Genomic DNA, 27,265 nt, shown 5'->3' with positions numbered 1-27,265 from the left:
TAAACAAAAGCTTGATATTTTATTCAAATATGTACAAGATTTATAATCATCATCACCCTGAGGATCATCACCCTCAGTTGCAGAAGGCACTTCCTAAAGAGCAGCAAGTATCTCCCCAGAAGAAGCCCATTTCTGGACATGATTTTCACTGCAAGTGGAATGTAACAGGCTGTGCGAGCTGCCTGTGGGGAGAGCTGTCATCTCCCAGCCCTCGCTCTTGACTCCTTCATTCTCTCTTAAAGCTGCCTAGAATTTCCTAACTGCCTCAGATTTCTTTTAAAGCTGTCTAGAAGTTTATAAAGTCTTTGTTTATTGCATTTGAGTGTAGAAACTCTATATAAATAGAACTAATTAATAAAGATCTTGTCTAAAAGAGCTGTTGTAGTTGACAAGGTGGTGATCAGTCAAGGGTTGGACTCAATAATCCTGGAAGTCTTTTCCAGTCTAAGTAATTCTGGGATTAAGTAATCTTTGAAAACATGATTGGCATGTTTCTGCTCAGTTTTGTTCCAGTTGAATCCAAAACACTGTGGTCAGGATTTAAATCCAGGCCAGGTTCCTCATGAACACGAAGGTTCTCCAAGCACTGTTGAGTAGTGCTGGTTTTTCTTCCCCCAGCAGGAACTTGAAGCAAGGTTTTTCCATTCTGTGTCATCAGCAAGGGATGCTGCTCACATTTCTTCTCCCTGGGCTGGGATCCAGCCCTTCCTGTGCCCGAGGCACATCCCTGTGCTCAGCGTGGCCCCGGGGCAGCGTCGGCAGCGCAGCGGAAGCCCAGGTTGGACGCGGAGCTGTCGGGGGTGTTCTGGCTCCGAGCTGCACAGCGGTACCTGTAGCAGTAGGACTGCACAGCAACAGACAAAGGGAACTTCTTAGCACAGCTGGGGCTCCTCAGGCAACGGTTTGTTAGGTTAGCAGATTAATTAGGTAGATTAACACAGCAAAACATTGCCATCGCTTAGAGACAGATCAATGAGCTGATACAGATGGAAATCACTGCATTAGGAATGAGGGAAGCCTACACAGACACCAGCTGACAAAAACTAGACTGAATGGCAAAGTGTCTGATAAAGTGTCAGCCAGTAAGTGTCAGTCTCTCCTGCTCTGGGCAAAAGCTAAAACAACCATTCAGCTTCCCTTCAGAGGCTGAGCTGTGTATCCGTGTGCTAATGCCCCACTGGAATGGACAGGTACTGGCACCTGCCTGGAAACATTTCCCTGAATGAGATGCCAGACTTCTGGGATGGGATGTAAAAAGATGCAACTTCAGCCTCTGTCAGCTCTGAGAGGGAGAAGAGCATCAGCACAGAAAGATCAGTCTGAGCAGACGTCAGGCACCTCATAAAGAGCCCTTGTACTAACAGTATTCAGTGGGGTTTTGCCTTGATACACAGCCTAGTTTTATCACCTACAAAAAAAGACTAGGGCAGACTAGAATCTTCACAAACCCTCAAAATGGGTCATGTTATTCATCACTGAGGAGCCTATTCCACTGTTAATTTAATCAAAACTGCTAATTAACATCTGACATTGATTTCACCTAAGAAGGAAATCAGTGTAGAAAATGGGATCTCACTGTAGAAAATTTAATCTAATTATGGGAGTGATTTGCCAGCCACAGGCTTTGCAAGGGAAGAAGAGCAGGACAGCTTTAATGAAACAGGAGGTCTACAATGAGGGGTTTTAAGCACTGCATGAGCAGAGTTTAAGACATGATTTTGTGTCATGAACAGCCATCGCTCTGTGGTCACATCCTGGCTGTTCTGAAGGATTTTCAGGTATGCCACCAACTCAGCTGAAACACTTCATCTCCCAGCCAGCTCTGCAAACAAACACCTGATATCATAGAACCACAGAATTATACAAGGATTTTGGATTGAAGGGCCTTTAAAGCTTATCCAGTCCCGACCCCCTGCCCTGGGCAGGAACACCTTTCACTAGACCAGGTTACTTGGGAGCTCCATATCCTTTCTGGATCAAAAGCCATTCTAAAACTTAAAAAACAAAGTCACATCCACACTTTCTACTCTGACAAGTATCACTCAAGCTCTCTCATGAAAACAGCATTAGAAGCCCACATCAATTTGACGTTCTGTGTCTAAAACCCACACTGAGGAAAAAAACTTACTTGTTTTGATTCCAAGCTAAACAAAAAGAGATCCTTAGGAACCTCAGGTGTTGCTCTTCATAAATTCCATGAAACCCCTTGACAAGCATCCAGGCTGCCAGGAAACTCTGTCAGAGGATCATTTCATGGTCAAGTGCTTTCAGAGGGAAGAGGAACATGGAAACACCACGTTACCTTATGGCACATGTAGGATCCACCCTTCTTCACTCTGTCCGTGCCTGAGGATGGCCCTTTCTGGGGAGGGGAGGACACTGGTCAGTACTCAGGGAATAACTGCTAATTAGAGAGTAAGGAGAAGGATAAGGAGCAATCATAAATATTCCAGGGGTGTAACAAATGTCAGTGGTGTCTGAACCAGACAGCTTGAAATAATTCTGCCATGCAGGACTTGCAGGTGACAGTGACTGTGCTCCCTCCCCACTGCAAATATTTAACATTCCAGTTGCTGTCCACCAGTGCCTTGTTTCGGTTAATACCTGATAACAGGGAGGTTCCTAAAGAGGATTTTACCAAGAAGAAAATGAGCTCCAGCTTTCCTCAGTGACTACCCTGCAACCAGTCGGGCCACATCTGGCATGGATCTCACTCTCCTACCCTGTCTCAAGGGCTACAGTTGTCTCCCACCCAGGTCTGCATTAGCAGGGAGTGATGTCCTAAAAGAATCTACCCCAGAGGAGCATTTGTAACTGAACAGAAATCCCAGGGACTGTCAGAAAATCCTGAGAGCTGACACTGGTACTCCAGAAGCTCCTGCCTGCACCCCCCGAGTTTGACTGCTTTGTATGGAAGTTCACCACACAAACTGCAGCAGCCTCATGTTTATTGCCAAAATCTGTAATTGTGAAAAAGAATTTGGCCTACCACTGCATTTAGTGGCACACAAATAGTCAAGGAAAACCACACCCTGAGGCAGCATCCGCTCGGTTCCAAGCCTGGGTGCTCCTCCACAGCACAGCCTTGCTCCCACTCCAAGGCCTCTGGAAACTGTCCTCACAACACCTGCATGTGGATGCAGTCCCTGCTCTGAGATAAGCCACTAACCAGCACACTCATCACCCAGCCTGCTAATCTCATTTTAAGGGAAGCCAGGAGAAAACTGACCTAAAAAAAGTTCCACGGGAACAAGACAAAGCAGAACAATGGGGCTGAGGAGCAGGATTTCCCTTAAATGCTGCAGTGCACACACTGTGTGTGTAGTGCAATCTGTGCTACTGGCTCCAGAGACACTTTTATAAACTAAGAGGAACACGTTTAGTTAGGGTTAGAGAGCCCTAAATCTATCAGGTGTCAGCAATCACAAAGGGATGACCTGTACTGAGCAGCACGTGAACCAAAGGGTCGTAAGTACATCTTTTTATTAATTACAAGTATCTTCCACCAGGCAAAAATTGAGCATCAAAGGTTATTTGCTAACCAAAAAACCAACTTAAATTGACCCCCACAGCCTCTGAAGGAGGATTACAGCACTGAAACACTTCACCACCTGCAGAAATCTGCTGTAGTGTCCTCCATTAATCTATTCTATTGCAAAACATCATCCTCCTATTTAAAATCACTGAAGGTAAGGAGTTTATCATAAAACAACTGGCAAAGATGTCTGAAAATCAGAAAACCAATAGCCATCATCAGCATGTGCAGTGTTAATATTTGCTTGTGCACATATCTCACTTAGAGATGAAGGAAACTGCCTTGGTTGTGCTTCCCCTCACTAAAGCTAATCACAGCCCAGCAATTAAGGTCACATTTGATTAAAACAAGCAGATCTCTGTTCTATCAGACACCACTGTTTTATGGCCTGACCTGGAGAAGTGCACCAGCTGGTACTGGAGGGGAAGGACATTGGCTGCCTGGTGCAAAGGGCCAGAGCTGTCCAGACTTTGATCTCAGATTTAAACCCCAGAATTTACTGTATATTAGCAAGGTTATTCTGTACTACAATACTGCAACAGCCATACTCCAGTCTGATTACATAATTACAAGTGCTTGTGCATTCCATTACCAAAGCTCATAAAAGTTGGATTGTTCTTTTAAAAGTTACTAAAAACAACACAGAAGCTTTTTTGTTATTGAAAATAAAGTTGTATTTCTTTCAGTACATCAAGCAAATGCTTTCTGATGGTGCACAGTGATTTGCAGTACACCACCAGCCACATGGTTACTCTGTTTGGAGAGAAATCAGTTTTCAAACAGAGAACTGCAGCTCATACAAAAAAAAATCAGAGCCAGAAGTCACCACAAAATAACCCATAAAGGGACTGTGGTTTGATTGACCTCACACACACACTTGGCTCTCTCTGATAAAGGATCAGTTACATTTTAGGGAGGAAATTCCTCCCTGGGAGGGTGGGCAGGCCCTGGCACAGGGTGCCCAGAGCAGCTGTGGCTGCCCCTGGATCCCTGGCAGTGTCCAGGGCCAGGCTGGACATTGGGGCTTGGAGCAGCCTGGGACAGTGGGAGGTGTCCCTGCCATGGCAGGGGTGGCACTGGGTGGGCTTTGAGGTCCTTCCAACACAAACCAGTCTGGGATTCTGGGATTGCAGTGAGGCACCTTCATTAAAATGATTTAAGTGAGACACTTTGGTGTTGATGATGCCAAGGCAGCAGCACTTCCTGCTGGATTAAGGTGATGGTGGGGAACAAGTGTCCTGTGAATTTTGCTTTCTATTAAGCTCCATGAGTTTGCTGAGGTTTTTAAACCCAGACACTTCAGAAAGTATTTAAAAACTAGGTGTTAACAATGAGGCTTTCAGGATTTTTTCAGATGCAAACTGATTGTCAGAATCCAGTGTCTGAGGCAGAGCACTTCAAAGTGAATTCCAAAGGGTTTTTCTGATTAAATGGGTAAGGAAACTGAATCTCCTCATGTGAAAAGGTGTCCCAAAATAGCCAGGCTGCAGTTATCTTCTGAGACATTAGAACTGATTAGCACCAGATCTATCAGAGCCCAACTCTTCAGTCTCTGCAGAGCACAAGGCAGTGTAGCCTAAATATAGGATGTGTTCTCAGGGCTGAAAAGACTCTGAATTCTTCCAGAGGGTCAGAGCTCAGGCAAAGTTTTTAACATATTTAGTTTAACAACCAAAAATCTTCAAAGCAGCTTTCTAGTACTGGAGAGATTTGGGGTATGCTGGGGATTGGTTACAAGGAATGTATGGAATTCTGCACATGGATTGTTGGGGTTGTTGGGGGGGGTTTCATAAGTGATTGTCTTGCATTCACAAATAGTTACCAGGAGTAAAAATAAACCTGAAAGTGCTTTGTAATTTGTAAGCAAATAAAAAACACTGGGGTTTTGGTGGGGTTTTGAGTGACAAACTGTACGTGGCCTCACTTGTCATATTTTGTGTGAGGTCATGAGAGTTACTCATCCTGGGTAAGCAGGGGAGGAGCAGATCTAACACTAGAACTGGAATCTGCTGAGACAGAGCACCACACAATCTCACCCTGCAGGACCCTCTCTCTGCCTGCCACAAAGGAAAACATAGATTCACCTCTCAGAGCCCGGTGACTTCTCCTAAACCTGAGCTCTGTCACATGTCCAGTTTAAAATGAGCTACCAGAAGCCAGGAAGATAGTTCATGCTGGTTTGTTCTCTGCCTGGTAGGGATAAAATAAGTACAGCTTGTAGCAACATAAAGGAACTAAAACCCTTCCTTTTTTAAGAAGTCATTCCATAAATTCTTGATTTCTGCAATATGAGGCCCGTTTGGAAGTATTCAATGGTTAACCACGTGTGGACAACCAAGCAAACAGCACAAAAATTGCAGTAGAGCACTGTAATTCCAGTGTTGTGGTGTGATACTCCCATTCCCCAGAACACAGCCCACCCCTGGAGCAAAGAACAGGAGGTTTTCAAACAGCAACGAGATCCAAGTCACAGGAGGGGATTCTGTACTTGACATGACGCCAACCAAACACTTACAGGGTTGTGAGCTTCCTGTGGGGAGTGGTGCACAGCCCACCAGTCAGATGTCCACTCCCAGGCATTCCCCACCATGTTGTAGAGGCCGTAGCCATTGGGGGGAAAGGCAGTGACCTGCACGAGACAGGGAACACAGGAGCACAGTTCTGTAACCACTCCACACAAAGCAGGGTTTCAATCCCAGCCCCAGGCTGCTGAAGGGGCACTCTGAGGAGCCCCAAAAGCAGACACCAGATCAGTGGTGCAGAACTGGAACACTGTTACATACTGCATTTAAATCAAACAGGATGGAAAACTGGGACCGCCTCTGGGTCCCCAGCACCCTGTTCCCGTGTGACACAGCATCTCCTCGCTGGTTTTGGAGACTGACCCTCTCCAGAGAGGCACTGTCTGACCAGCAGGCACACCTGGCATGGCATTAATGCCCTGATCCCACCCACAGCTCCCAGATTCCCCTCCCACCAAGGAAAAGCCACGGTGGCTGCCAACTCCTGCCTGTGCAGGCTCCTCTTCTGAAACTTTTGGACTTACTTAACTACCATTAAATAATTCGTTCCCATTCTTGATTGCCTTTAAAATTCCACTCTGTTTGTTATACTGGACAGGCTCAACCTTCCTCCAAAAGGGAAGTTTAATTTCTTTTCAACTAGTGTGTGATTTTTGAGTTCACAAAACTGTGAGGCCAGAAGTGCAGGCAGAAAGTATTTCAGCTTCTCACTACAAACTGACTGGAAAGGGGGAAAAGAGGTCAGTTTGAGAGGAACTAGAAGTTAAAATGAAAGTAATCTTTACTTTTCAATGAGCTTGTAAAAGTGTCCCTTGATAATGCTCAAGCCTGCAGTGAAATTTAATGTAACTTAAAATCTAAAATGAAAGAGCACAGGGATGGAAAACAGCCATGGCTCATCCTGCTGAAGACAGACCTTAATTTTAGGAAGATTAAGATCATTTCCTCATGCTGGATTGTCTCTGAGACACACTTACAGGTGCAGTCCCCTTGTACCCATCCTCTGCTGTGTTATTGGTGGGGAATTCTCCCTGCCAGATATTGGCGTAGTGTTGGCCTTTGGGCTGCAGTTTGTTACCCCATGGGAAAAGCCTGGGAAAGGACAAACAGCACAGCTGTCAAACACTTCTAATTAAAAGTCAGTGTTATATAGAATCCCAGGCTGGTTTGGGCCCATCCAGTGCCACCCCCTGCCATGGGCAGGGACACCTTCCACTGTCCCAGGCTGCTCCAAGCCCCATCCAGCCTGGTCTTGGACACTGCCAGGGATCCAGGGGCAGCCGCAGCTGCTCTGGGCACCCTGTGCCAGGGCCTTCCCACCCTTGCAATAAATACTTTTTTCCTAATGTTCAATCTAAACCTCCCCTCCTTAAGTGCAAAGCTACTCCCCCTTGTCCTGTCCCTCCATCCCTTGTCCCCAGTCCTTCTCCAGCTCTCCTGGAGCCCCTTTAGGCCCTGAAAGGGGCTCTGAGGTCTCCCTGGAGCCTTCTCCTCTCCAGGTGAACCCCCCAGCTCTCCCAGCCTGGCTGCAGAGCACACTGAGGGTCATAAACCCCTCACAACTCCTCCTTATCTGGCAAACCCCAGTTTCAGACCCTGCTCAGGGACACCCTCAGGACAGGTACCTGTTTTCAAGGCCCCCTCGACAGCTGTACTCCCACTCAGCCTCTGTCGGTAGCCGCTTCCCTGCCCACGTGCAGAAGGCCACAGCATCATTCCAGGAAACATGAAGGACTGGATGGTCCATTCTGGGGAAAAAAAGGAACAGGACAGGCTGCTCAGGGCACCAGGCAGACTCGGGCTGCACAGCACAATGTGACACTCAGAGGCACACAGGACTGATGAGTTCACAGCTCAGTTACAGCTGGACCAGGCACCAGGTGACATTTACAGAAGAGAAACTGTTTAAGGAAAAGCAGCAAGATGCTGGAAGGGAAATGCAGCCATCAGAGGGAAACAGGAAGAGAAAACAATTAACTTCTGTCTGTCTCGTCTTGCTCCCACCTCCAGCTCTACAGTTACTTATGGCTTGTGCTTTCTCAAGTGCAGCACCCAGGAGGCAGCAGGGAACTGTCCCTACCCTGCCCTCTGTGGCAACCTGGGTGCTTGCAGACCCAAAGGAAGGCACCAAAGGCCTCCAGCATCCTCACAGTCAAACCAGCCTGGCAAGGGGCATCTCAGCCAGAAGCCAGGATTCTCAACAGGAAAATGCACATTGCAATTTAATGGTGATTGTTCTTCACTCCCCTGTGGCTCTTCTCCTGCTCTGAGTCCTTTCCTTGCTGCCAGCTGGGGAGTTTTGAGGGAGAAGTGACATGAGGAAGAGTCTTACCAACACCAGCGTTTGCAGCACCCAGCCCAGGAAACTGAAGCACAGAAATTCAGCTGGGAAGTGATTTTCCTTGGGTGCTTTAAGCAGTCCACAGTTTACACAAGAGCTCCCATCTTTAATGGGGTTTGGTTCCAGAACTGACATTAAAGTCATTGGGGTTTTTTTGCAGAAAAAGACAGAAAAAATGCCCAGGCATTCTTGCAGAAGGATCCTCCCCATCCAAGCCTCCAACGGACCAAGATGCTTCCAGAGCTGAGGGTCCAGGAGAGAGAGGAACTTTCTATAAATTTCTCTTTCCTGCCCCGTTTAAGAAGCCAACATATCCCTGTTAATCCATGGGGCCACTTCCACGTGGCAGGTTCCCAGCAGCTGTGCCAGGCCAGGTTTGCACCACCCTTGCACAAGCCCAGAATTTCATGGCAGGTTTCCAGCTCCTGTCTGCTGGCTCTGACCTCAATTCCTGTCTCCCCCTAACAACGCCTCCAGCTATTATCTCTATTTTTGCCTCAGATAATTCTTCCCTTGCCCTTGGAGAGCAGACAACTCGTTACTGAGCACTTCAGCCATCAGATGATGGTGCACTAACAAAGTCCTGTCCTTAGAGGACTCAAAAACCTACTACATCTAGGCTAGAGAGTCTGATTTGATTTCAAAATGCTGTTAGAAACTTTCACTAGTTGAAGTGCCAGCTTCATTGACACATGCCTGGTGAGAGAGGCAGTTGCAATGTGAGTGGTCCCAAATGAAGAGAGTAATTTGATTTTCTAGGCCTAAAATTCATCTTCAGAATGGAAAGCAATTGTATGAAAACAAGGATCAGCAAGTTTCAGGGTTTGTGCAGGCAGAGCGTGGCACTAACTGTAAGAAAAAGCAGAGTTTTCCAAAGCATTTAGAGGTTCTAGATAGTCACAACTGATTTTCCACAAAGTCAGAACACAGTAAAAAAAGCACAAAACTCTTCAGTTGCCAGAGAAAGAGGCTTCCAAATCCCACATGGAAGAGTGCACCCTACCCAGACTCCTGGAGTGTGCATGTAGTGAGGAGTTATCCTCCCTCTCCAAACCCAGGTCTGCACTGAAGGTTCTGACCCTTGGAAGCTCTGCTGTGTTTCACTGCTGGTGCACAAACGTGAACAGCAAACTCTGAGGCTCTTTTCAGCATGGTCCTCACAGACCTTTGTGCACTCCATCATTGACCACGGCCATGGAACGCTGCATGCAACGCACCAGAAGGTGGGAAAACAGTCCCAGAAGCAGCAGCAGCAGACAGGTGACTAAATAAAAACCCTTTCCTGCAGCCCCACTCCTGGTGGGAGCCACAGGGATATGCACCAGCACTGTGTGTGACGATGGAATGGCTGCTCATGGCTCACCTGCTGGAGATGCTGGAGTCAGGGCCCTCGGGATGCTTCCAGCTGGCTCCTTTCACAGGCAACCACCAGGGAGCAGCTGCCACCTGAAAAAGGACAAGAGCACCAGGGAAGGACACTTAAACTCCCAGCTAAGGGGTTTTCTGAAAAACCACCAGGTGACAACGGGCTTTAAGGTGCCTCCAACCCAAACCAGTCTGTACCTGTATGAATTTAACCTCCTGGCTGACTTTAGCCTGACACAGTCTGCAGAGAGGATAAAAAAATTACCTAAAGAGCATTTTCACCCCAATTATTTGCTCCCTGGACTCAGTGTTTTGACATAACTGAAACAACCCCCTGATGATGCCCTTTAGCTGGGGGTCAAACACACATCTTGCGACACATTTGCTTTCCAGGTCATTAACCCACTAAGCTGATTTTAAATTATTTGCTCTCAGCTTCCAGAAGGTGGAGACAGAAGAACCACACAAGGGAAGCGAAGCATGAAGCCTTTTCTCTTTTTTCTTTCCCCCAGCTGGTTTGCTGGGAAATATCACACAGCCAAAATCCTCTGTAGCAATGCAGACATTGAGTATTTCTTTCAAACCAGAAGTCCCAAATTTGGTTCTTCAATGCCAAGGAGTTTATCCTGGAAGACATTCTTTAAGGATTTCTTCTAATAAGCTTACTTCAAAGCAGAGGAGGTCATGCTTAACTGTTCTGTTCTGATTCATGTTCACTTAGAAATACTTATTTTAATAATGGGGCCTTCACTGAGGCAAAAAAAGAACATTTATGCCACCCAGCAACAGTGGGTTTATTCCAACAGCTTCCAAAATAGTCCTGTTACAGAGATAATGTCTATAAAGAACAAAAATCAAAGGAAATGAGTCTGGAATGCTTTAGGAGGCAAACAGCCCAGAGGCTGGTTAGTCCTAGACCAACTTTGTCAAGTGTTACTCACACAGGTAGGAAAAGTGCCAAGAGTGTTACCCTTTAACTCACCAAACCTCCAGAGCAAAGTCCAAAAAGTCACTGCAAGCTGGTATTGAGGAGACCCAGAATCAGTCTGGGCAAACAATTTTAACAGCAGCTTCTAGGGGGAAGCTGCATCCTTCAACAGAGCACTTAACATGTAATTACACATACATGGGAGAAAAGATTATCTATGTCACACATCAATTGTTGAGAAAACTCGGGTCCAAATTGCACATCAAACCCCTCATTTGGCTGTTTCAGTAGGAAAATCAACAGAAGTGCCCAAGCACTGGAGGTGCTGCACAAGCACACACTAGCCTGGGTTTAGAGCACCTCAGCAGCCTGTGCTCTGACATTCCCCACAGCTTTTCCCTCTTCCCCTCTCAGCACACACGGATTTTCCCTACAGCACATCTGGGTATCTAAAAGCTCCCTGTAAACCAACAGCAATCCTGGACTAAAGCTGCAGAGCCCACAGCTTTTGGGAGCCCTGGGGAAGGGCTCTGCAATCCCTGAGGAGGCTGCAGGGCTCCTCCAGGCTGGGAAGCCGTTCACACGCAGGGTGGGGACACCCTCCCTTCCAAAGGGAACACCGAGTGTTCAGTACCAAAGGAACAAAGGGGCTCCCAGCAGCCTGCTGGTGACCCAGACATTCTGTCCCTGCTCTCCCTGCTCTCAGTGGGACCCCCCAGGCAATGACAGTTTTTACAGACCCTCTCTGACCTCCCCAGCACGACAAGCACATAAACCAACAAGGTCAACCCCAGTTCTGGCTCAGTGTCTAACCAAGCTCAGCACATTCTCACCCCAAGCAGAGTCACTGCCCTTTGCAAAAAGCATGAGAAGTATCAGGTCTCTTGCTAGGAGCTACAGCTCTGTTACTGAGCATTCAAACCCCAAAATGAGACCTTCGTGCAGATACTCTGCTCAACCCTCACAGCACTGCAGCTTCAGAGCAACCAAGCTGCTGAACTGATACTACAGTCAAGAGGTTTAAAACTAGTCTGATTTAACCAATTCCTTGCCCATATTGAGGTTTGACCTTTAAACTATACTGAAAATAGGACAGAAATCCAAAATTAGCATTTTACAGCTATTTAAGGAAAATAAAAGCGCAGCAGAACCATTTGCTTAAGCTAAAATCTGAAAGATCACAAGAAGATTTCGACAGTTTCTAAGCACAACATATTTTTGCAAATTAAACTGCTGGGTTTTGGATAAAAACATCTCTGCAGGAGACTGCAAAGATTTACACTTTAGACGACTTTAATTTTGGGAAACATTTTTGTGATGCAAAAGAAAAAGCAGATGCTTTCAATCAGGCTGGTTTATTTTAACCCAAGAAAAATGTCATGTCTCCACAGGAGAGCACTGCATGTGCACAGCTCCTGGTTGTGGCTCTGCTGAGCTGAGCACCAAATGGCTGCCAGGCTCTGCAGAGCACCCAGAGCTCCAGAGCAGGCACACATGCAGTGTTGGGACAGGGATACCAGGCAGAGGCCAGGAGAGCCTGCAAGAATTACCTGGAGACTCAGGCAGTCCCTGGCTCTGGTGAACACACACCAAGCTGCTCCTTCCAGAAATCTCGTACCTGAAATCTACAGTCCTCTCACAGAACTTCTCACAAGTCTTTAAAGCTTTTAATTGCTCTAAATCTAATTAGCAGAGGAGCTAATTAGACAGATATTACAACATCACAGTTAATTCAGCCAAGTCCTCCCTTGCCACTAATGAGCTTAGTTACTTTCATAACACTTCACGTTCTGCTTCCCTCCGAAACATGTTCTGGGCACCGGCAACAGATTCCTGCTGTCAAAATAGCAGCAGATGCTGCTGAATAGATCTTGAATCAGAGGACAATCCCCCTCCTTTTGGTTGATTCTTGCAGCATGTCACCTGTCCCAGGTTACCCACACCTGCCCTGCAATCCTTACACAACTGCTCGTGCACAGGGAAACGCTTCCCGGAGCAAAGCGGAGGCACAAGAGCTCGTTTTGGTCTGATCCAGCTGGAAACGGGGATTATCCAGCTCTCCCCTCCAGGATTAAACTTCAAGAACTCACTGTTCTGCTTCTTACAGACTCAGAGCACTGCGAAAAGAGAGCCCAGTGCGATAACACTGGGAAGAGCTCGAGCAATTAATTCCGACCCACGAGCTTTGCACTGGGGCGGAGCAATTTGCAGAGCTGAAGCCTCAACTCCCACTAACAGCCTGCAGAAAATGCTCGTTCTCAGTGTTCCATTTTCTTTTCCAAGTAGGCTGGGACAGCCTAACTTTAATTGCTCCATTACCTCATGATGTCAAGATTTTTAAACTACTTCACAATTACCTTGAGGAAAATTCCTTCTTAAATCTATGTAGAAAAAATATTAGAGTGGGGAACATCACAAAGTGAGTTTCATTGGGAGCATTACCCTATTGCTGGTACTGCAGTAGGGGAATACCCCTGAAAAACACCCCAAATCCACCCAACCCCCAGCCAATAGCAATAAAAACATTTATTAGCCTTGCACTGACATGACACTGGCCACATTCGAGAAAAACAACCCCCACTTGAGAAGCAAATCTCAAATTCAAATCTGATTTATGTATTAGAAAAAATACCCAAAATAAACTCAACAGAGCAGCTCATCTTGGCTCCAACTCCAACATTCTATCAAGCAGCAAGTCCTCTGAAATAACAAAGCTGCAGATTTGAACCTTAAGTCAGGCCCACAAGATGATGACAAATTCATGCTGCTGGCCAGACACATGGCACCAAACATCATATTCTGTTGTGCTGCAGCATTCTAATGCTATTTGAATGTAGCAAAGCCTTACACCAGGTCAGGATGGACAGCTGGAAAAAGCTAAAGTGACGGCAGAGTAAGAACTTCAGCAATTTCAGAATTGACTGTGTGAAAAGAGATTTTGAGTGAAAAGTAGCCCAAGTCTGGAAAACACTTTACAAATCATTTATTAAGTGGTGGGTTCTTACAAAAACTCCAGTTCAGAAGCTGACTTAATAGGTTACCACTTGTTTGACTCAGATGGTGTTAAGCTGTGTACATCTTTGATAGGCAGAAGGATCTTGCTAGCATTGGTAGGACGTGAGAAAAAATTAGTTATTCAGTAAAGAACATAATTTTTGGATGAGGTTTTATTTTATCCATGTAAGGCAGATATGCATAAATCTCTGACAGTTTTTCCTCCCGTAAGCCAGATCCTAAACCTTGAGCGCTGATTAATGAACTGCTGAAGAAAGAGGCAGACAGAAAATGGAACATTTTTAGTAGGGTGAGAAGTTTAAGAAATAAAAATAATTACTGTGCAATGGATCCACTCCATTGTCCCTGCAGAGAACAAACCTGCTGTAATGAGGGACAAGAACTGAGCCAGGACTGGGAAGTTCTGCAGGGGACCAGTCACACACAGACCCGAACTCACCGTTAGCAGAGTATTTGTCCAGCAGGTAACTCACATTTGCATCAGGGTTGGGATAGAGGATCTCCACAGGTCCCTTCCAACCCCAGCCAGCCTGGGATTCTGGGAATACCTGATTTTGCCAGCTCCTGCAATTCCCGTGCTATTTATTCTATCAATTACAAGTCCCAGCTCCCCCAAAGCTCTAATTACAGAAGAATCTGTTCTCACTCTTATTTTCTAAAGTTAATGGCCTCCCTCATGAGCTCAGAAATGGAAGCAACAAGGGGGTTTGTTTAATATTGAATATTGATATTATCTGCCTTAAATCCCAGTGTTTTACAGCAGTTTGAAACTGCTCACAAAGGAAAGGCAGCGGCTTTAAAATATATTTATTTTTACTTTATAAGTCATCAGTTACAAGAAATATTTCAGCCTTGATTGGAAACAAGCACTTTTATGAAGGGACCTTTTCCTTTGCATAAGGAAAGGTCATTGAACTTCAGTTCAGACAGTGTAAAACTTCACAGCCCTGTCAATCCTCCAAGAAAAATAACCACAAATATGTGATGCTAAAATCCAGTCAGATTCATTAAGTGCAAGTTTTGGAATCGGAAGAAGCTTCTTTTGAGGAACCAATATTCCTGGTAAAGGCAGACACCTCTGCAAGTCTAATTTCCAGCCAACATCTAAATCTGCACTCAAAGTGGTCATTTTTTCCAGTAACCAAGTGCACATGAGCTTTAAGGAAACGAGATGTGCACTGACTTATCCCCAGCCTGAGGCACAAACCATGCCCTGCTGTAACGCTGCAGTTTGCTCTGATAAACACGGGCTAACGTTACTGGCAATTCCCAGGGAGAATTCCCGCACATCCCTCTTTATCCCAGCGGTGGGAGTAGAGCACAAAAACCCAGAGGAACAGTTCAATAGCTCCATCTCCCCAGCTCCTTGTAGGGAGTAGCTGAAGCACTGGGGGCTGTGAGGAACAGCTCACCCTGCCCACACTGGCACTGCTGTCCCACCTGCAACCAGGGCTCCTCTCAGCAGCAACTGGAGATGTTCAGCTGAAATGCAGAATGTTTCAGTTTGGGGTTATTATGAAATAGGCAAATTGCACAGCTCCAGGCCACTGCAGAGATTTCCATACCAACAGGGATGAAAGCAGCATCCCATAGTTCTGGATTGGCCAGAATTTATGTTTGCTTGTGCTGCCAGTGAACCCATTCCATTGCATTCCAGGCCCAAAATTCCATGCCCATACAGACAAAGGCAGCACACACATTTGTATGCTCTCAGGCTCCTCAGTGCAGAATTTATCTGGCCTTGAAGCAAAAATTAATTTTTCTGCCTTCCACAAGCCAGGAATAACAACATTCTCACTCTCTCCAGTGAGCAAAGACTGAAGCTGCACTCCTGTTGTGCCACCCTGTTTCCCTTTTCCATGGTACCTGGACAGCAAAGAAAACTCCTGCAGTTATTGGCAAGAGCTCTCAAATCCCCTCAGAACAAAATGGAATTATAGAATGGTTCAGGCTGGAAGGAACCTCAAAGCCCACCCATTTCCACCCCTGCCAGGGGCAGGGACACCTCCCACTGTCCCAGGCTGCTCCAAGCCCCAATGTCCAACCTGGCCTTGGGCACTGCCAGGGATCCAGGGGCAGCCCCAGCTGCTCTGGGCACCCTGTGCCAGGGCCTGCCCACCCTCCCAGGGAACAATTCCTTCCCAATATCCCATCTATGCCTGCCCTCTGCCAGTGGGAAGCCATTCCCTGTGTCCTGTCTCTCCAGGCCCTTGTCCAAAGTCCTCCTCTATCTCTTCCTCAGCCCCTTTAGGCCCTGGAAGAGGCTCTAAGGTCTCCCCAGACCCTTCTCTTCTCCAGGCTGCATGTGAAGAATTTAAGATGTGAAGCTCTCAAAATTTTTTAAGCCCACACGAAGCACTTCAGCTTCAAAGGACCTTTCACCCTTGCCCTACAAAATCCTTTTCTGTTTGAAGGAGCCCTCCCCAGTTCCATCAGTAACACCCTCATCTGGCACAGCACTAAATCCTCCCTCTCTGCCACGTGACCACCATGAACTTGGAGGCCAAAACTAAAACTTGAGTTCCCAGAAATCTGCAACAATTCCATCATCGGCTGCTACACCCCTTTTTACTGCTTCCCTTCCAGAGGTTTAGGCCAGCCCACATTCCTGTCAGTGGCTATCTGGGAGCCCACCTCACCTCCAGGAAAGGCACACCCAGAGCTCCAACAATCACCCTACGTGCTCAGCTGGATCACTCCTGCAGCAGCTGCCACCAGCCCCAGCTCTGCCCTCAGTCATGGCTTTGAGGCTCTGATAAATCTGCTTTAAGAACTGGAGAAGACAAAGTGGCCAAACAGAGCAAAGCCCCCACCAGACACACACAGCTCATTCTCTATAATGAAGTACTCAGTTTGGTACCTCCACTTTCACCTTTCCCCAGTTATTTCACTGCAGATGAAATACTGCTTACTAAATTTACATTCCTGCTGCTCTTCCCCTATATTCACACTTGCATTTCACATCCCTGTGCTTCAACTGGAGAAAATCCTTGTCAAAACACTCCTGAGCCACTGGGGAGAAGGAAAACCACAATCCTTTCTCCCATTGCTTGGAGGGATTTTCAGTGCCAGTAACATGCCAATATTTATATCTTATTTCTGCTTTTCATCTGATAGTTATGATTGAAGAAGTTGACTCTTCACAGCAAGTTTACTTTTAACAACTCCAGAAAACCTTCACAAAGCAGCAGCCAAAAAGACCAGTTCAGGCTGCATTCCAGGCCTCTGGCATAAGACTTGTCCTGTGAGCACTGCAGCCAACACTTGGAAATTTGGCTGATACACTCAGGAAAGTGGCTCCCAACACTCTGTGTTTACAAAATTGCCAGGGCTGAGCTTACAGCAGCATTCTTGGGGTTTGTTTGTTTGTTTTAAAACAGACAACCTGATTTAGGGATTTCTGCATCACAGAACCACACAGGAAAAAGAATTTCTGCACTACTGATGGTTGGGAAGATGGGATGAGCCATTCATTTTTTTTTTTAATTTGTATTTTTTATTATTTTTATTAAGGCAGAACAAATCCATGGATGGATTTAGCATCAGTTATGCTGGTGGTGGGAACTGCAGTTTAGTCTTATCTCTCACAGTGCACAAATGTTAGTCCTGAATTAAGAGATTACAAACTGCACTTGTAATCTTCCTTCCCTGGCAGGAGAAACCCAAATCCCACATTCTTTTCCAGTCCCTCACAGCACACACTCACACAGGGCTTCCTGAAACCTCCCATCTCTCAGGCTGCCCCTTGAAAACAAAAATCAAACTGTGCCCATCAGAGCTGAGGATAATTCTGACAGGAGGGGACCTCAGGAGATCATTGTGCCCAAACCTGTGCTCAGAGCAGATCAACTCATCCAGGAGATGACAGGACACAATCTGCTTATCTGTCAAGAGCTGCAAAGGGGACCTGACCTGTTAAGGTTAAAGAGGAGGTATCTGAAGCCTGAGAAAGGCTCAGCAACACATTCACAACAGAAAAAGAGGAAAGGGAGGGCAGGGAAGATTTACTATGCAATTTTCTTTCTTTTTAAACCAATATTCACTTCCATGCAACAGGAAAACTGGATCAGCTCCAGCATAGTCAGCACTGCCCCTCCCAGGGTGACTGCTTTGCCCAGGGGGAATGAAGGCAGCTGGAAAAGCAGCAAATGAACACAGGATCTTCTAGAGACAAGGAGGAAACATCATAAACTTCAGCCATTCACAACATAAGGAATCTTATAGACTCAGCCTGAACTTCTCAGGTAGGAAGCAAAAAAAGACAACAAGAGGTTGATACCAACTTTTGCTAATCAGGAGTAGATATTTTTAATTGTTTGTTAAAGAAAAAGGACAGAGAATAGACTGCAAATCCTCCCCATTTCAGTCCATGATTCCAGGCCAAACAGCTCTCCATAACCCCCATTTTTGCAGCTGGCTTTGGGGACATCACAGAGTTTAGTTACCCCTGCTGTAATTGCCAACATAGCCCAGGGATTGCTCAGGGAGTTTCCCCCTGCTGTGTTACTCACTGCTTGGTGGATGTCAGCCTTCACTGCTTCACTCAGCATCCCCTCAAACACAAAGGAGTCACCAAACTTCTCTGCCTATGGAAAGAACAAAGGATTCAACCATTTAAGAATGTTATTCTTAAAACCACACTCAACATTTACAGCTTTGCTTTATCAAAGATAAGAAAATTCAGAGAATTATTAAGGTTGGAAAAGACCTCCAAGTACATCGAGTTCAGCCTTTGACCACACAGATTCTAATAGTGAATTTGAGTTCTCTTTCAAGGAAGCTGTTTTGGAACAGAAAAGAAGGGATTTTTTCTCTGGATGTTGTTGTTGTTGTTCAGCAGCCACTGGGCAGAAGGCAGCTCACTGACCTTCTGCACATGTTTTTACTTTTATTAATTACAAATGCAGTTCTGATGGTCCCAGCTGCTTTCAAACACTACAGTCATTAATCTAACATGGAAGGGCACATTTCAGTTCCTTTTATTTTTCCTTTGGGAATCACAATAGAAGACTTAAGCCTTGTCACTTACTGCTCCATCATCACCAGTACCATGTTTTAAAGTGCTGCTACGACAATAAAGAGTTAAAAGTAACTCAATCATTATATCTAGCATTATATAAAGCCAAAAGAATAAAAAATACAAATAATTTCAACCAATCATGGTACATTCTACCAAGAGGAAAAAAGAGAGGAGGTGTAAGTGGAGCACCCAACCACAGCAGCTGAGCCATGAAGTCTGAAACAGACCCCACATGATGCAGTTCTACGTGCCAGAGCTCCAGGAGCGTTTGGACAGTGGGATTGTCCCACAGGGTGAGATTGTTGGGGTGTCTGTGCAGGGCCAGGGGTTGGACTGATGATCCTTGTGGTCCCTTCCAGCTGAGGGTATTCTGTGATTCCACATTTAACCCCACCACACACGTGCTCATCCCAGCAGCTGTTTGCAACAGGCAAGCTTTGTTCCAACTCAAAATAGTTAAACAGCCTTTTTTCATAATTATCGAGCTAAGGAACAGAAATAGTAGACAAAAGAAGCTGTTCATCCAACCAGAGGATCCTGCCTTCCAAACGAGAACCAGTTCATCAAGTGAATCCAGCAAAGTGCCTCCTTTGAGACCTGCTCATTACCGAGGCTTTCATTTGCCTAAAAGGGCTGTCAGGGTTCTGTCAAAGCTGCGTAGGAACAGTCAGCTGTCAGGAGGGAGCTGAGCTTCAGGCACAGGTGGCTCCTTTCTGGGAAGAACCTTAACATATTCCTAGTCCATTGTTCCCAGCTACATGCACACAATTATTACTGCACTTGCTATTGTCTCCTCCTCGGGCACAGGGCTCTCTGCTCACCAGCAAGGAGCTGTGCTGAGCCAGCCTGCAGAGTCCTTGGCCATCTCAGTTTGTTAAATGCCTTCTTCAAGTTTCTCTAAAACAAGGAAAATCTAACCTGGTTGTACTGGTACAAAGAGCTTTAGGACCCAAATGTCAAAAAACCCCAAGCAAACCACCCCAAAAAACTCTGCAGAGAGCTGTTGGCATCACCCAGGCTGCGGGACAGACATGAGTTCAGGTGTCAGTTATTAAACACAACCACAAACACCTGAATGCTCTTCCAACCCGGGACAGCAAGGCCAGACAATTCCTTCTCTCCACTACTTCCATCAGAAACACTGGAGCCTGCAAATCCCAAACAACTATTGTGATGTCCTTCAAGAAGAAAAGCCTCAGTTTTCAACAGGGATTTCCTCAGGCTGACAGGAGCTGGGATGCCCTGGTGCCTTACCTCAGTGATGTACCCAGTGGAACTCACAAAGCTCTCGAACTCCTCGTTGCTGACCTCGTACTGGTCCATGTAGAAGCTGTCAATGCGGACTCTCCGGGCGGGCCCCTCTCCATCCTGCTGGATTTCAGGCTCGTGGGTGCCCATGGTGAACACCCCTCCTGGAATCGCCACCATCTGCAGAGCAAACACCACCCAAAGAGCTGGGAAAGTGAAAGACTGAGAAGCCCCACGCTGGTTTTACTCCTCCTGCACCTCAGCTTTGCAGCTGTTTTTGAAACACCATTTTGACCAGCCCGTTTGGAGAAACAGCAAACAGAACTTAAGTTGGGAACAAATCCCTGTTTGCAGCTTTTCTGCGTGAAGTCTGGGTCATGCTCATGCTCTCATGAGGAGAAATGTGTGCTCTGTTTCTTATGTTACCCTTTCTTACGTTAGTTCTGCAGTTACACCACTGCCAGGGCAGCAAATAAGTTCACAGCAGCTCCCCAGCACCTCTCCTTGTTCTTTGGGGCAGCTGGAGTGAGTATTTGCCATGACCTTACACATCCCATTTCATTGTTTCTTCTCCACTGTAGATCTCTCCTCCTGCTTGGGTCTCTCCCAGCAACACCTAAAATTCACACAACTTGCAACTGGCCCATAAAAAATGCTCCAAATACCTTCTCGTTTGGCCTAGCCACATCTGAAGCTGGCTGTGTCCTCGTAACTTTCTCCACTGAGAAGAATCTGAGCACTTACAGATAGTCTGAAACTGACTCCATAAAAGGGCTTCAGGATAAATTTGCTTACATTTTTTAGGACTTAGTAAATGACAACGTGGTGCAAAGTTGCACCACTTCCTCCCTTCCAATCTCTCTTCAACCCTCCGTAGCTGAAACAGCTCCCTGAAGAGGCTTCCAAGCCAGGCTCAGAGCTCACGGGTCCCAAACCACGTGCAAAATTAACTCTTGCTGGCTCCCCAGTTCTAAAAACATGCTGGAAATAAATAATCCTATTTGCGGGTGAGGGAGAGGCCAATTCTTCTCTCCCTTCTCTGCTGGTAAAGATGTTTTCTAGCTGAGCATCATCAAGTTATCTTGTGACCATAACATAAACCAGCAGTAATTAGCATAATTACCTACTGCTGGAGCTGCCCGCTGCACAAAGAGTCAGAGGATTTTTTCATTCTCCAGACCCACAGTGAACTGCTCAGGTTTGTCACACAAAATGTCTACCAGTGACATGGATCCCAAGAACAACAGAGATTATTACTCTTTAAACATTCTCCAGTGTCTGAAGTGCAGCCTGCAGTACTGGAGTCACAGTCGCTGCTGTTTGTCTTTCACTCAGCAAGTTCCCACACTGCCTGCGTGACACAGGTTTTTCCAAGCTGATGCAGCTTCCCAGCATTACAACAGAGGCAACTGGAGAGGAAGCCCCTCCTGTTTTCTCGTTTTCTCCGAGAGAGAAGAGCGAGATGGGGCCAGAAGCAGCACCCGCGCCCAAGCCCAGTTCCTCGGCCGTTCGGCCCACCCGCCTTTAATTTAATTTAAGCTTCTCCACAGCATTTCCCCGGCTGCTCCGTTATCCCGGAGGAGGTCCTGCTCCACCGGGACAGCCCCACGGCCCGGCCCGGTCCCCCAGGTCGCTGGGCCCCCGCCGCTCACCGGCCCGCGCCCGACGCTCCGCCCGCTGCCCGCCGCCGAATAGCGCCGCGCCGCCGCCTCCCGCCCGTCCCCGGCGGCCCGGCTGGCGCTGCAGCCGCAGTCCCCGGTGCCGGGTGTCCCGGAGGGCCCCGCTATTGCCATTGCCATTGCCATTAGCAGCAGGAGGAGGCAGCGGCACAGCCGCCTGGGCGCGGCCATATTGGCGGCCGGGCCACGTGCCGCCCGCGGTCACGTGACCGGCCGTGTCTTAAAGGGGCCGCGCCGCGCCCCGAGGGGAACGTGAGGGGCGGGACCGGGGCTGTCCCCTCATATCCCTCCCTGTCCTTCCCCGTCCTCTCGTGTCCCTCCCTGTCCTTCCCTGTCCTTCCCCGTCCCCTCGTGTCCCTCCCCGTCCCCGCCCACACCGGTACCTGCAGAGCTTGTGCGGATGGTGAGGGGTCTGGAGCAGCGCTCTGATGAAGAGAGAGTGTTCAGGGCCTCTTCACTCCAGACTGAAGACTGAGAGGGGAACTCGGCAATCCACGTAGAAACCTCAAATACCCATGGGAATCTCACCAGTCCATCTAAATACCTCGAATATCTCTACAAATATCTCATAAGGGGTGCCAAGAGCATGGCTCCAGACCCTTTCCAGGAAGGGTGCTTTGGTATTCCCCCTCCACATCTGGGAACTCGCAATTCCTGAGTTTTCCATCATTTTTCCCTGCAGCTCAGTGTAGTTGTTGAAGATTCTGGTGCTTTGCCATGTAAAATCCTTACGCTCTTTTGGGAGCTTCTGTTCAGAACTATCAACAGAATGGACCTTCTGCATCATCCCCTACGCCAAAATAAATCTTTACTCATCCTGAGGGTTATGAATTCCAAATATTCAATATCCTTTTTGCATATCCTTGCAGCAAAGAGAAGCGTGGCCAGAGTGAAGGAGGGGTTTTGTTGTTTGGTGTGTGTGAGTACCGAAAGGAGCTGCACCCAGCTGTGTTGGCTCTGGGACGTTGCGCTGCGTGTGAAGCAGCAGTGCAGGGAGGCCTCGCAGGGATGAATTCCAGTCATCCATCAAGACTCCCTTTTGCCCCGTGATGTGCTCTGGAAAAGCATCCGAGTGCAGGAAAACAAATTAGTGCAAACTTAATTAGACAAGCAACCCTTGCTGCTTTGGAGTCAGAAAAGGGAGATATTCCTTTTGCGTTGGCACGGTGATCTTTGCCCTGTGTCCGTGAATGAATGTCTATGAAAATGAGCATTAAAACTTTTTTTCTCCTTCCAAATTTTGCCCAACACAATTCACTGAAGTGAGAGCAAAATGTAGGCATCCAAATTCTACAGACTTCTAGAACTGAAAACAGTCTGCCAGGATAACCTCCCCTTATTAAAGCCATGGGATTCTGGCTGCGTGATGACGGAATTCAGGAAAATCAGCTGATTTCCAATGACAGCTCTCTAGTGTATCCTGCCCACTTGTTCTCATGGCTCGTTTCCCTGGAATTCTTGTGTGCACCATTTGTGTAGTTCCATCAGGAGGGTTCATATTCCTTACTCTCCCCAGAGAACAGATGAAATAATTACAGTTTGCTTCTGAGCAACATCCAACTTCCAGTGTGTGATCCTGAGGACTCTGGAGAACTTTTCCTGGTGTGGATCACGTTTGTGCTCAGCCATGCAGGCTTTAGTTTTTCTCTATCCTCACACCGAGTCCCCACACTTCTGGTCTTGCTGTTATTAAAATGTGATGGGAATGAGAGACTTTCCAGCACTTCACTGAGAGGCTGAGGTGTTCCTAGCATTTGTCAGGAGTGCTTTTCATCCCTGAGTGCTGGCATAGATCTCCCTAAGGACAGGGAACTTTTGGGATCAGCTTCCTCATCGTGAAGATCAGCCACGAGCAAGAGGAGACAGATTGATCCTCAGAGTCCTGGAATATCTTCTGCTCTCGTTTTTCTTCCAGGGCTGTTGAGCTGCAGCTGAGCCAACAGCAGAGGCAAAACCTGTGCAAAGCCACCCTGCAGGCTGGAGGTGCAATGTTTCCAAAACAGCCCAGGGAAGTCAATGGCTAGCTGCAAATTTGACAGCATAAAACGAGACAATAGAAATAAAAAGCAAATAAAATACTTCAAGCTTCATTTTAACGTCTTTCATCAATGCTGAATTTCCATAATTGCTAAAAATAAAGTAGGAGTGGAGCAGAACAAGGTTCGAAAAGGAGAAAAAGAACAAAGTACTCCAATAGCAAAAAAAAATAAAAATCCCTCACAAGTTGTTTTCCTGTGACCGAAACTGCATGTGAAATTGGGCCAAACTCTCATATTATAGCTCCCAGGGCTGAAGCAATACCTACCACGTCGTGTTTTTTCACTACTTCCTCTCTGAATTCTTGAGTTCATTCCCTCGACCCTCTGGGGGTGTGTGGGCTCCAAGCCCAGCCCTCATTTGCTACTGAGTGAACAGGACTCTCTTCCCATCTCAGGGCTGCCTGCTGTAGTTCCCATTGTCAGGGAAAGTTCCTTTAAGGGAATAGCTCTGGTACTTCCCAAAGTGACCTCTTCCACTGCCCTAATTATTTACCTCTTCTTAGAGCTGTAAGATTATAGGAACCCTATGAACTCGCTGCCTGCAGCAGCATCCCAGAGCAAGTTCCTAAAGACAAATGGAAACGTTTTCCTCCATTGGAAACTTTCAGGATTCTCTTGTCTTTGCCAGCACCCAAACCGAGCACATTCTTCACAGAGCTTGGTCAGTATTTTTGGCTGAAGGCCCAAAAGTTGGTGAGGGGCCATCAGTAGCAAGTCCATGTAATGACAGGACAAGGGGGAATGGATTCCAACTGACTGAGAATAGCTTTAGATTGGATATTAGGAAGAAATTGTTCCCTGGGAAGGTGGGGAGGCTCTGGCACAGGTTGCCTAGAGAGAGAAGCTGTGCCTGCCCCATTCCTGGAAGTGCCCAAGACGAGGCTGGATACAACTGGCCAGGTTTGGAGCAACTCAAACCATTCTGGGATTCTATAAGCTCCTCAGCCCTTGAAGAATTGACCAAGACCCAGAATCATAAACGTAGTCCGTAAGAGAAAATGTGGCCTTTGGTATTTGGCGTTTGGGAGAGGAATGTCTCCAGAGGGGGAGCCTCCACGCCCTCCCTGGGCAGCCTGTTCCCGTGTTCTCCCCCACTGCTGCTGCTCAGAGTTATCCCTCAGTACTGGAGCCGTTTCAAGGCACGCTGTTTGCAGAGCTGCTCAAGGTGCTCAGCAGGCAAAGCTCTGCCCCTGGCTCTGGTGACAGCCCTTCTGTCACTGCCTCGGAGCCACTGCAGCCACTCACAGCCTCCGCCTGCTGAACCCATCCAGAGATTAGATTTGATTACACAAGAATTCATTAGGATTATCTAATGATATTAGGCACCACTGCTCTGCCAAATTCCTGATGAGTAATGGTTTGTAGTATTGCAGCCATGTAAGAAACCCATAAAACCCTGTTCTCTGACCTTCGCTTCAGTTCCTGAGTCACGGGCTTCAGCTTCTGCATACCCTTGCTCCAGAGCCACAACTACAACTCCTCTGGAGTTATTTTTAATGGAGAACCAGTGCAGGGAGAGGTTATGTTGATTTGAAACACTGGCTAATCTGGGCTTGTTCCCATTCATCAGCCTTATCCTGCTGCTTTAGAGAGGAAAACAAGCAAGGAGCTGGGCACCATTCCTGTGTGTTACCCACGGCAGCAGGTGGGTGTGGGTGGGAGTGAGCGGAGGGAAGTGTTTCCTTCACCTAAATCCCAGTTAAAGCGATACAGTTGTTCCGCAGGCAAACACTGCATCCACCTCTGCACGGCTCTGGGTGCTGCCAGCCAGCCACAGAGGGCAGGAAAATTAGGGTGTAACTGTGGGAAATAACCTTGGCTAATATTTAAGGACAAATAATTGCATAATACAATAAATAAATGAAATATTACTGTTTTATATGTGCTGCTGGTCATTCTGTCTGAAGTTGTGATGCCGCATTAGTGATGCCCCCATGCCATAATTTTAGTGAAGAGGAACCCCAGAGACACTCGCTGTTTCCAGAGTCTGGAGCCGTTTCCTGCAGAACAGCCGTGACCCTGCTCAGCCAAGGGCTCGCACCTGAGTCACGGCACAGGTGACAGCACCTGTGCCAGCAGGTGCCCACCTCAGCCGTCACCTCCCGGCCATTCTGCGCTCCCCAAGTCGGACTGACACCTGGTTTACTCAGTGTTTATTCAGTGTTTACTCTCCCTGGCTGGTTTCCCCGCAGCCTCTGTGCCCGGTACCCCTGTACGCTCGCCCCCCGCCCACTCTAGGGCTCTGTGCGGAGCCCCCCGGACCAAAACACAACCGCGTCCCCATTCCGGGGGTTCATCCCCATCCCCGACCGCACGGACCCGGGGGTTCACCCCCATCCCCGACCGCACGGACCCGCGGGTCTCCGCGGCCCCCTGCCAGAAGCGCCGCGCGGGGCACGCTGGGAGTTGTAGTCCTGCGGGACGCCCCCCCGCGGCGGCGCGGCGGCGGCAGGACTCGGTTACCCAGCGTGCCTCATGGGTTATTTAAGGCGCGGCGGCGGGCGCGGAGCGCAGTGACCATGTGGACGCGCAGCTGAGCCGGCGGCGGGCGCAGCCTCCGGGAGCGGGACCGGGAGCGCCGCCGGAATGGGGCTGCCGAGCCGCCCATAACCCGCCCCGCGCCTCCGCAGCCAGGTACGGCCGGGAGAGAGCGGGCACGGCTGGGGAGGGAGGAAGGCGGTGAGTGGCCGCCAGGGCAGCCCTGTCCCGCAGCCCGAGGGATGCAGCCTGGTGCTGGGCGGGGATGCCCGGGGGATGCAGCCCGTTGCTAGGCGGGGATACCCGGGAATGCAGCCCGCTGCTGTGCAGGGATGCATTCCGCTGCTCGGCGGGGATGCCCGGCCGCCGCAGCCCTCCCAGGACCGGGCAGGGACCCCTCCGCCGTCCCGGCGGGTCCCGCAGCGCTGCCGGACCGGGGTCCCGTCCCCTGGACCACTGCGGGCTCGGCAGCGGAGCTGCGCGTCCGCTCCAACTTTCCCTGTGTTTTTGCCCCCGTACTCGGGGCTCAGCTGCGAGGGATGTTCCGCGTTATGTAAACACTTGTGAGCGCCGATGGGGACTTGGCTATGGGCGATCTTCCTCTTAAATGGTCAAAAATCGGGCAGCTGTGGGTGGATGTTTCGGAGGGTCCCGGTGACTGGCCTGACAGGCCAAATATTTGGCTGTTTCCTGGACTACAATAACTGGACTTCAGCGGGGGAAGGGGTGGGGGCACATGTGCATTCCCCGTCCATGTACGTGGGATGTGCCATAATCCCGAGCGGCTTTACGTCTTCATGCTGAGCGCTCGAGTCCTGCGGGTTGTTTGGGACTGGCGCTGCCCCGGCTGGGCACGGGTTCCCTGTGCCTGTTGCTGTGCGGGGCTCCGGGGGCTTTTCCCCGGAGCTGCTGGGGACAGTGGGCTCCATGCAGCGGGAACAGCTGCGGCTGGCTCGGCCTTTCCCCTCCCTACCCCAGGTGAGTCCGCTCTGGCCCCCAGGAGTTTGTCTAAAAAGACTTCAACAGGTGAAAGGTTTGAGTTGAATTTATTGCTGTGTAGCGGTTCTGTGCCTGCTCAGCCACGGATGGATTGGG

General features: G+C 48.2%; 2 protein-coding genes across 3 annotated transcripts in view; one reads left to right on the top strand and one right to left on the bottom strand.

Moving 5' to 3' along the window:
* On the bottom strand, nt 1-21,858 carry SUMF1 (sulfatase modifying factor 1). 2 transcript variants are annotated; one of them, XM_042013495.1, is made up of 9 exons: nt 21,627-21,856; nt 19,981-20,154; nt 18,218-18,292; nt 9,762-9,844; nt 7,683-7,805; nt 7,035-7,149; nt 6,051-6,164; nt 2,303-2,362; nt 1-844 (listed from the first exon to the last, which is right to left on the bottom strand). In XM_042013495.1, exons 1-9 carry the CDS (start codon nt 21,822-21,824, stop codon nt 734-736), a joined length of 1,053 nt encoding a protein of 350 aa, XP_041869429.1. In that variant the 5' UTR covers nt 21,825-21,856; the 3' UTR covers nt 1-733. The 2 variants fall into 2 exon arrangements, 1 of the variants encoding a protein (XP_041869429.1); XR_006013671.1 differs by lacking the exon at nt 2,303-2,362 and adding an exon at nt 2,129-2,264 and having other exon boundaries at nt 761-844; nt 21,627-21,858.
* Nucleotides 21,859-26,203: 4,345 nt separating this feature from the next.
* The window catches only part of ITPR1 (inositol 1,4,5-trisphosphate receptor type 1), a 160,363-nt gene continuing 159,301 nt past the window's right edge, over nt 26,204-27,265 (top strand). Inside the window, exon 1 of the mRNA XM_042013414.1 lies at nt 26,204-26,326. The gene's annotated coding sequence lies outside the window, so the exon portion shown is untranslated. The remainder of the gene's footprint in view (nt 26,327-27,265) is intronic.

This window comes from Corvus kubaryi, unplaced genomic scaffold, assembly GCF_017639235.1.
Source record: "Corvus kubaryi isolate FWS band 111438036 unplaced genomic scaffold, C.kubaryi_AGA036_p1.0 136, whole genome shotgun sequence".
Lineage (NCBI taxonomy): Eukaryota > Metazoa > Chordata > Aves > Passeriformes > Corvidae > Corvus > Corvus kubaryi.
Note: the sequence above shows the minus strand (reverse complement) of the source record. Positions and strands in the feature narration are given on the sequence as shown.